We start from the raw sequence: 9,236 nt of genomic DNA on the forward strand, positions 1-9,236 counted from the left end.
GTGTCTTTGTTCTTCGGTGATAGTTGGCAACAGCGAGCCAGAGGTCATTTGAGATTGATGAACTGGGATAGATTGGATTGTCTTTCTTCTGCGCGTGGTGGGAATGTGACCTCTGCCGCAAATGTGGAAAATCTTGCAAAGTCCATGTTTACTCAGTCCATCTTTACATCAATAGTGTGTTTTCTGTTGTCGCCGTTTATTTGAATGTCCTCTTTTAGATTTGTCATTCGAAAGGAATCCTTCCCTCAACTATCGTCCGGGTACAAATAACAGCCAATTTACTGCCTGGCACATGACTGAGATGATGTGACACATGAAAGCTCAGCTGACCACTCTTGAGTGGTAAATCAAATTATGAGACTCAGAATGTCAACACGCAAGAACTTAGCATCAGGTGACCACCTGCAAAAAAATAAAATACAAAAATCCGATAACTGCATCTGGTCCAGATTGCCGATGCTCAATTGAGTTCTTTCGTACTGGTACCAGCTGTTGTACGTACCCTACACAGTAAAAGATGAAAATATTGCGTTCTATTATTTATTCTCGAGTGACTCATATTAAAAAAAAACACAATTTCACTTTTTTTTTTTTTGGAACACAAACATTTGTAAAAGTGTTCACGCGTCGCAGTCAGAGTACATTAGCCACCTAATTGCAGATATGATGCAAAGTATTTTTGACATTTTCGACCTTTTATTCAAAGTGTACGTCGACGCCCAGATGTAGCGGATAATATGGCGTCCGTCCAATGAGGGGAAGGAGGGAGGGAGGGGGGGGAGGCAGGCCGCTTGACTTCCTTCCAGCGGCAGTGTGCCTTGACCCGCTCATGCAAGACTGGCTCCAGTCTCTCTGCCGTCGACTGTCGGAGCTGCAAGACTGCAACACTGCAATGCAACATTAACAGAAGCCCCCCTCCCCCTCATCTTCGCCATTATTTCAGCGGGGAAACCTGCTGTTACATTATCCTTCTTTCCCGCAACCTTTTATTATTATTATTATTATTATTATTTTGCAACATGCCGAACATCGTCCTCTTCAGCGGGAGCTCTCACCACGACTTGTCCCAGAAAGTAGCGGATCGGCTAGGACTGGATCTGGGTAAAGTGATCACCAAGAAGTTCAGCAACCAGGAGACATGGTGAGTATTTTCACGCTCTGTTTGACAACTTGGAGTGACTGGCCTCGATTTTCCTTCTCTTAGCGTTAGCTCGAAGCTAACAATAGTTTACTACAGTGTCCACTCTGTCCACACGTGACCAGCTAGCTTCATGTAAACACAACAAGCTAGAGCGCTAATGCCAGTGCGTTTTCTTTGTCGATCGCCAATGTGAATTACTCCAGAAACATTGTTTTTAAATTGCACTTGTAGAATTCACGTTAAATAATATCCCGTGGTTGGGAACTACAAGGTAACATGTTAGCCCGTGTGTGTGTGTGTGCGCGTGCTAATCATGCTAGCTAACGGCTTCACGTTTCAATATGGTGGCTCAAATGTTGGGCCATTTTTTTTTCGCCAAACTTAATGACCGTCGACAGTGTTGTGAAATAGCGTTTAATACGACCATTTGGATATTGCTGTTGTTGTTGTTTTTTTAAATGAATACAAAGTATGTTTAAACTTTAAAAATGAATTCAAAGTATGTTTGCTGAAGGAGTGTCTGAAATATGAAACACGGGATGGAACATGTTCCTTCGCGCGCCTCTAACGGGAGTAGCAATGAGCATCACAAAGTAGTATCAAGTTCGAATAAATATTCTCAAATTGAATTCTACATTGGTTAACAACACGGTGGCGTGGTTAATTTCGGATTGATTTCCATCCACTCCAACATTTTGTTAACAAACTTGACATTTTTTAGCACTTAAAAACTAGCAGAGTGTACCAAAAATCAACAAATACCAAAATCGTAGGCTTGTATAACTTTAAATACAGCAAATAAAAATAAACATACAAATGTTAGTCATCAAAGGGGCAGTAAATCCAGTCAGAGGAAAAGTAATGAAGATGAACTCGACTGATGTGTTTAGTGTCATTTGAAAAGGAATTTTAAAACTGGTAAAGAGCACGTTTATTCATGTTCAATGTTCATGGCAGTTCATTATAAAAGTTTAAAGGCTATTTGACACGAGAAGGAGAATGACTGAAGTGTTAGTGAGTGGCACCTCAGCAAGAACAACAAAACAGTGTTAACAATAGCATAGGATATGTTCACTTTTCGTCCTGTGGTGGACGCCTAACGTGCAGCACTTGGTTGAATCACATGCTTTTGATTTGTCCGCCTTTTTCCAAGTTGTCCTTTAATTGCATCAGTAACGGCACCCTCAGACAGAGATGTACTTACTTTCAGAGTTGAGACAGGAGCATTTCTTTTTTGCTAGGGAGCTGTGGAAAAAGAAGTATCAAAAGTAGAACAGAAACTCTTAAAAAGTGCGGCTGTGATGAGGACTGAAATGTACTCTGTTTTTCAGATTAGACAGGACATTTTTGAACAGCAGTAAAATACTGAAACCTGAAAAAGCCTTCTTAAACACAAAGTAATTGTACTTTGTAATGACTAACCGCAAAAATCAAATGAGATTTTTAAAGAACCGCTAATCTCATGATCCCGTGTCAAATGAGGGAAGTCGTGATTATCTTGCGTTTCTGCAGTTTTCAGCCTGGGAACTTTGCTGTTTGGGCGATACACTTTTAAAAACAATGATTTTTCTCACCCGCTCAAACGGAAAGGAGGTGAGAAGTTTACACTTCTTCTCACAGGTCTCCACACACGCTTTCACCAGCTGACCTTTGCCGGTCAAGGTCTGCACTGCACTGCACTGCACTGCACGGTCGCATGATTGGACTTGCCTTGCAGTTGGACAGTCGCAGGGAGATTTAATCAGATCCTGCTCGCACATCGGGTAAAGCGAACCATCTGTGGAAAGGCTTACATTTCAGTGTGTGAGCGTGAAGGTAGTCATCCAGGCCCAGGGTCAACGATCACATGGCTGAGGCCAAGTTAGTGCGAGTCCAGCGCGTGTCCCTAACAGGAATGTTTCACGCACGTGCTTGCTGTCACTGCTGCCTTCGCAGTACGACATGTGTGCCGCATGGAGGTTTGAGCCGGACTCGTTGGACGCGTATCCGTCCTGCAGGTTTTGTAAGCATTACTGGACATGTGACAGTGTGAAAGAGGAAGCCGGTCTTGTCATTTTCTTTGCGATCTGTTCTATGTGCCCCCACTCGTCAAAACTCTGCATCCTGATTAAGGTTTAGTTTGCGGAACATGAATTAAATAGGCAAACGCCGTCCGTCCTTTTTTATCCGGCTCACCGGCAGCCATTTTGCCACTTGCTGTCCACTGAAAATGACATCACAGTTTGGGGGTTGACTTCCCCTTTAAAGATAGTTTTCAGCCAGGAAAAACATTAGAAGCTCGCTACGCTAACCAGTTAACAGCCCTTTGTTACCCTGAGCTAACAATGTGGAACTTGAGGACCCCGAGTGGTCAAAAAGCCTGCAGCACCCCCTTTCCTTAATCATCTGAACACCCCTATATCGATCAATGTGATGAGTAGCATCTGTAAAACCTTTGAAAACTTGAGCTGCTGTGTGAAGTCGTCCGAGATAGTCTCTTCAAACTTGTTCAAGAAGCACATTTTCCCCCTCACATATTTGGATCAAATTCTTAAATCATTCAACCTCAAAGTTCCACTGTACTTAACTTCCTGCCCATTTTTCTTTCCCATGGAACCAACAGCGTGGAGATCGGGGAGAGTGTCCGCGGCGAGGACGTGTACATTGTGCAGAGCGGCTGTGGCGAGATTAACGACAACCTCATGGAGCTGTTGATTATGATCAACGCCTGCAAAATCGCCTCGTCATCCCGCGTCACTGCCGTCATCCCTTGCTTCCCTTACGCTCGGCAGGACAAGAAGGACAAGGTAGACGGACGGACGGCGCTTATTAGCCAGCTAGCTAGATTGATTGATAGCATTGATGGATAAACAAAGGTACAATGTCAATTGTAATGTCATCAAAAAATGATTTGGAACCAGTTCAGTCAAATTGGATCGTCACGTGATTGTTTTAAAGTCCTAGTTCAGAGTCAGCCTTTGTCATCTGCTAGCTGAGCATCAGCGGCAACCCCTTTTAGTCTTCTGGCAACAAAACCAACGCTTTGACTTAAGACAGTGATCATAAGAAAATTCCCAGACACATGTGAATGCTCAGGGAGAAATCTCAGAAGAACTGGCCCTCATTACGATGGAGCCTTCTGAAGGACAATTGTCCTGTGATTTTTATGTGTATATATCACCCAAACGCCCTCACCCCCCTACGCATACACACACACACACACACTGACCTGAGTTGTGATCCTAACACATGCTTGTCCCAGAGCCGAGCCCCGATATCGGCCAAGCTGGTGGCAAACATGTTGTCTGTGGCGGGCGCTGACCACATCATCACCATGGACCTCCACGCCTCACAAATCCAGGTGAGCGGACAAAAACCACTTCCACCTTTTTATTGCCACTCACAAAACAAAAGGACAAATAGAATGACACACAGATACAAAACAACGACATAGCTTAGCCTTTCAGTCCTGCTAGCTGAACGCTAACGCTAAATCGCATCTACGATCTGCCGCGGTGTTATAAATGGAAAATGGTGACCCTCAATTGACATGAATAATGTCTTTGTCTCTCAAGGGCTTTTTTGACATCGCTGTGGACAATCTATACGCAGAGCCGGCTGTCCTGCAGTGGATACGGGAAAATATCCCAGAGTGGAAAAACTGTATCATTGTGTCTCCCGATGCTGGTGGCGCAAAGCGGTAAGATGATCCTCAGCGGGAAGCTTCTGAGGCCCAGTCGTCGAAAGCGCCGCTACCTCATTTTCAGCCTTTATTGAACGAAGGGCCACATTTGATATGAAAACGGAAAAAAAAAAAACCCACATGCTACGCCATCTAACGGAGTCATTCAAAGTACCTTTTTGGTGATCTAAGAACGAAAACCGTTGTCGTGCAGCGTGACCTCCATCGCTGATCGACTCAACGTGGACTTCGCCCTCATCCACAAAGAGAGGAAGAAGGCCAATGAAGTGGACCGCATGGTGCTGGTGGGGGACGTCAAGGACCGCGTGGCCATCCTGGTGGACGACATGGCCGACACCTGCGGTACCATCTGCCATGCCGCCGACAAGTCGGTGTCACAGCCGCCAATTTTTGTTTGTCTTGAGTTTCCGTTTCTTTTGCCGGTGATTTTGACATTGGCTCTCCTGTGCTTCAGGTTGATCGATGCCGGCGCCGTAAAAGTCTACGCCATCCTCACGCACGGCATCTTCTCGGGCCCCGCCATCTCGCGTATCAACAACGCACCGTTTGAGGCGGTGGTGGTGACCAACACCATCCCGCAGGAGGAGAAGATGAAGGCTTGCCCAAAAATACAGGTGTGTACACCAGCAACATTTGAAAAGTTTTTATATTTCAAAGAGGACACACTTGTGAACCTCCGCAACAATGAATGTTTGTGACTTCAGAACGAGTGCAAAAGGTCCAACTCGGCGTTTCACCGTATATCAATTCCCATCCTCGGTGTTGCTGTGTACTGACGGCGGCGCGTCTGTCCAATGTTGTAGGTCATTGACATCTCCATGATCCTGGCAGAGGCCATTAGGAGAACCCACAACGGCGAATCCGTTTCTTACCTCTTCAGCCACGTCCCTTTGTAAAGACGAGCAGGGGGAGGGAGGGGTTCCTTTGGCCTCCTCTGCCTTCGCCATCTAAGCTCTCGGCTGCGACCGACCATAAGCGCCTAAGTCTCAGGGTGGTTTAGGCGAAAAAGGTCTCGCCCGCAGCTTGTCTTTGAATTTCAGTTTCCATCCAGGAGGTGGAGTGAGGCCAGCCAGCCAGCCACCCACTCTTATTTACATACCTGTACTTAACTTTAATTTGGAGCATTCCACTTCAACTCCTTTACTTAAGAAGACATTTTAACAAAAGTATTTGGTGAAATGCACCTTTACCCATGGAATATTTGTATCAGCTGTTGCTAAAACTCATTTCAGTTACTCTAGCAACCCAGCAAGTGTTTTAAAATGCTTTTAAATTGAAAGGTCATGGAAACGATCTAGAGATGGCTTGAAACACAATTCAAGCCATGACAGAGGAATTTTGCACCTACAATGGGTCTTCTATTTTTTGTATTGTAAGTCAAGCAGCATCTTTTGGCAATAAAACTTGACAAGAGCATTCCAAACATATTCTGGTCTATTTTTCCATTTGTGTGCTTCAGTCTATTTCTTCGTTACATCGCTACTATAAAATGATTAGATGTGAAGCCTCATTTGAAGACAACGCTCAGTTCTCCATCATTTTTCAAAGCTGTGATTAAGACTCTGGAAACGAGACATTGTTGTTGCTGATAAGCTTAAGTTTGGTGTAAGGTGCCCCAAATTTGCCGTGCAGCGCCTTGTTAGAAAACAGCAAGTAGAGGATTTCAACAGTCACGTGTGCCTTTAAAAGTAGAAAGCAGGTCAGAGTAATTGAGCTGTAAAGCTTATCGTTTATTTTGGCCTCGTTCGGACATTTCACTTGAAAATCCAATATGCCAAACCTTTGAGGACAGTATGACGGTGTGCCGTGAGATGACAAATTTGGATAGCTGGATGGATTCAGTATGTTCGCTGGATCTCACCACGAGAGGGCGCCTTGTACACGTTAATGACCCTCGTCGCCTCAAACGGTAACGACTCGTGAGGAACGCTCGTAGGAAATAAGCGCGTTGACAAACGCGTGGAAAACAACTAAACAAAATGTTTGGACTCGGATCCCCTTCCCTCTTCCCGTTTTTAATAATCATTGAAAAGTGTTGTTTAAAGGTATCACCAACAGGTGGCGCCACTGTAGCCGTGATGGTGGTGATGTCACCTCATTAGCATATTGGTGACTATATGTAAGCCTGCGTCCGGCGGAGTTACACTTTCTGCTGTCGCGACACTACTGCCTAGATCCTCCAAACGACTTGTCCTCACCAGACGGTAAGCGACCTTTGAATCATTACTTGTCTTTTTGAGCCATTCTCGTCCTCTATCCCCATCAAATATATATATATATATACATATATATACATATATATATGTATATATATGTATATATATGTATTTTTTTTTAAATTGCAGCTCCACAGCAGGTCTAATGTTGCATTGAGGCTGGCTTTCTGTAAATGAAAACATGTACAACCGCATAACGGCGCTGTTTTTAGAGGAGCTGCGAATGATTTCATCCAAGAGTGCACGCGCTCTTTGTCCATCCAACCAGCGCACCCATGCGAGTGTGTGTTTGCCTTTGTTACAAGCGTGCCCCCACCCCCCATTAGCGCCCACTTTTACTTACCCACGGCTCGTCTCCACGAATGTGTTGCACACCAAGAATGATTTGTGCTGGATGTGAGGAATGACCAACTGGAACTGGGCGGTGTTTTTTTCACGTTGAGCCGCATGGAAGTAAGAGGTGGGCGGGTGGGCGTCCAACGTGGATTTGGCCATGACGAGCAGGAAAAAAGATCACATTCGCTAGACCGGCCCAATTATTGATGAGCAAACGCTTTGACTGTTCGTTTGGTCATCGTCTGCGTCTTCTTTGTTTTCCTTGTGGGAGTCTGCACGGCGGAGCGCTATTGTTATGTAAATTTGCGGACTTGATTGGAGCATCCCGATGTGGGCTGACTGACTTGGGTGGATGCCAATCAAATCACGACGGCCACAGCCGCAGGGCGAACAAAAGAACGAGCGCTTACGAGCCCACGAGCAAAAGTCCATCTGCGTAATGCTACATGGATTTGGCCAACGCCCTGATTTCATAGTAAGGGAGGGGTGGCCATACACAGGTGCTGTTTTTTTTTTTTTTTTTTAAACATCAAGACGACCAGGAATTATTCAAACGACTATTTGGACGATTACTTTTGGGAACAATTTTTATTTTATTTATTTATTTTTTTTTTAATAAGGACTTTTTCGGTCTTGCAGACCTGCAAAGATGAGCGACAAACCCGACATCTCAGAGGTGACCAGCTTCGACAAGAACAAGCTGAAGAAGACGGAGACTCAGGAGAAGAACAGCTTGCCCACAAAAGAAAGTAAGTAAGCAAGCCTTGGGAGCTGCATTCTCTCTCTCTCTCTCTCTCTCTCTCTCTCTCTCTCTCTCTCTCTCTCTCTCTCTCTCTCTCTCTCTCTCTCTCTCTCTCTCTCTCTCTCGCTCTGCACAAATATGACTGAGCGTTTTCTCTTCCCCCCTTTCAGCCATCGAACAGGAGAAGGCGGCCACGACGTCGTGAAGCCCCTCGCCATGCTCCGCGTCCCCCACCCACCACCTCCCCAACACACCTTCCCTCCCTCCCTCCCTCCTTCCTTCCTTCCGCATTGCCTTGTTCTCATCAGTCACTTCTTGTAGCTGTATAAGTTTGTAACCGAGCGACCCGATTGCGCAGACGGGACGACGCCTTCGGTCGACGCAACGCGCCGCCATCTTGAGGTCTGTTTTGTTGAGAAAGATGGAGAAGAGTGGAGGAGGGGGAGGAGGATATGGTACAGGATCCTGGAAGTTTTTCAATGCCCGACTTGGCTCTGCAGCGGAGAGGTGGAAGGGACGAGGAAGGGCCTGCATCCCGGGAAGTGCCCCCCCCCCCCCACACACACACACACACCACCATGCACGTCACCACCCAATTTCCCGCGTTGCTGCTTTTTGCGCCAAAGCTAAGGCGTCAAGCTTTTCTGCTATTGTTATGTCGTCTTTCTAATTTTCAAAAAAAAGTGCACAACTTTGTTTGTACAATGTGAATGACCACCACCGCCCAAAAATGATACTGTTGTATGTATGTTTTTTTCTTTTTTTTTTGTAGGATGATAAAAAATTGATTTCATCTAGTTCTGAAAACAAATGGACCTTGTCTGTGGTTAAAATGTACTTTGGCCCTTTTGTTTGAGTGATTCACAATTTTGAAAAGAAAAAAAGTCAACCGAGTCTATGTGCTTTGAGATTGATCGTTGGAAGATTTTTTTTGTTAAGTCCCAACAGTTACATTATTCCGCCACACATCATTGCAAGGAATGGAAAACCATGAAATGTTGTAATAAAAAATGATTTGTTACTACCATGTGTGCTGGAGAAGTGTTTGCAAGCTCCACCGCAGGCTGACACAATCATCACGTGTTGTATCTTTTGCCCTCATCAGCAGCAGAAGGGTAA

At 45.2% G+C, this 9,236-nt stretch overlaps 2 protein-coding genes across 2 annotated transcripts; both read left to right on the forward strand.

The window, feature by feature from the left end:
• Positions 1 to 799: 799 nt before the first annotated feature.
• LOC148402992 (ribose-phosphate pyrophosphokinase 2) lies at positions 800 to 6,250 on the forward strand. The gene is made up of 7 exons (XM_088369147.1): positions 800 to 1,141; positions 3,744 to 3,927; positions 4,383 to 4,481; positions 4,696 to 4,820; positions 5,017 to 5,190; positions 5,278 to 5,437; positions 5,627 to 6,250. Exons 1-7 carry the CDS (start codon positions 1,020 to 1,022, stop codon positions 5,717 to 5,719), a joined length of 957 nt encoding a protein of 318 aa, XP_088225273.1. The 5' UTR covers positions 800 to 1,019; the 3' UTR covers positions 5,720 to 6,250.
• Positions 6,251 to 6,887: 637 nt separating this feature from the next.
• On the forward strand, positions 6,888 to 9,141 carry LOC148402993 (thymosin beta-12). Its single transcript, XM_088366838.1, has 3 exons — positions 6,888 to 7,027; positions 8,015 to 8,124; positions 8,288 to 9,141. The coding sequence occupies exons 2-3, from the start codon at positions 8,025 to 8,027 to the stop codon at positions 8,320 to 8,322; spliced, it is 135 nt and encodes a 44-aa protein (XP_088222964.1). The 5' UTR covers positions 6,888 to 7,027; positions 8,015 to 8,024; the 3' UTR covers positions 8,323 to 9,141.
• Positions 9,142 to 9,236: the final 95 nt, after the last annotated feature.

The sequence above is a fragment of the Syngnathus floridae genome, chromosome 2, assembly GCF_059516105.1.
Source record: "Syngnathus floridae isolate MCC-2025c chromosome 2, RoL_Sflo_1.0, whole genome shotgun sequence".
In the NCBI taxonomy this organism is placed as follows: domain Eukaryota; kingdom Metazoa; phylum Chordata; class Actinopteri; order Syngnathiformes; family Syngnathidae; genus Syngnathus; species Syngnathus floridae.

Bases quoted from the DNA above. Each gene is read 5' to 3' on its own strand.
- LOC148402992 (XM_088369147.1), top strand. From the start codon at position 1,020: ATGCCGAACATCGTCCTCTTCAGCGGGAGCTCTCACCACGACTTGTCC. The intron at 1,142-3,743 runs GTGAGTATTTTC...TGGAACCAACAG, and splicing joins TTCAGCAACCAGGAGACATG to CGTGGAGATCGGGGAGAGTG. The intron at 4,482-4,695 runs GTGAGCGGACAA...TTGTCTCTCAAG, and splicing joins TCCACGCCTCACAAATCCAG to GGCTTTTTTGACATCGCTGT.
- LOC148402993 (XM_088366838.1), top strand. From the start codon at position 8,025: ATGAGCGACAAACCCGACATCTCAGAGGTGACCAGCTTCGACAAGAAC. The intron at 8,125-8,287 runs GTAAGTAAGCAA...CCCCCCTTTCAG, and splicing joins CAGCTTGCCCACAAAAGAAA to CCATCGAACAGGAGAAGGCG.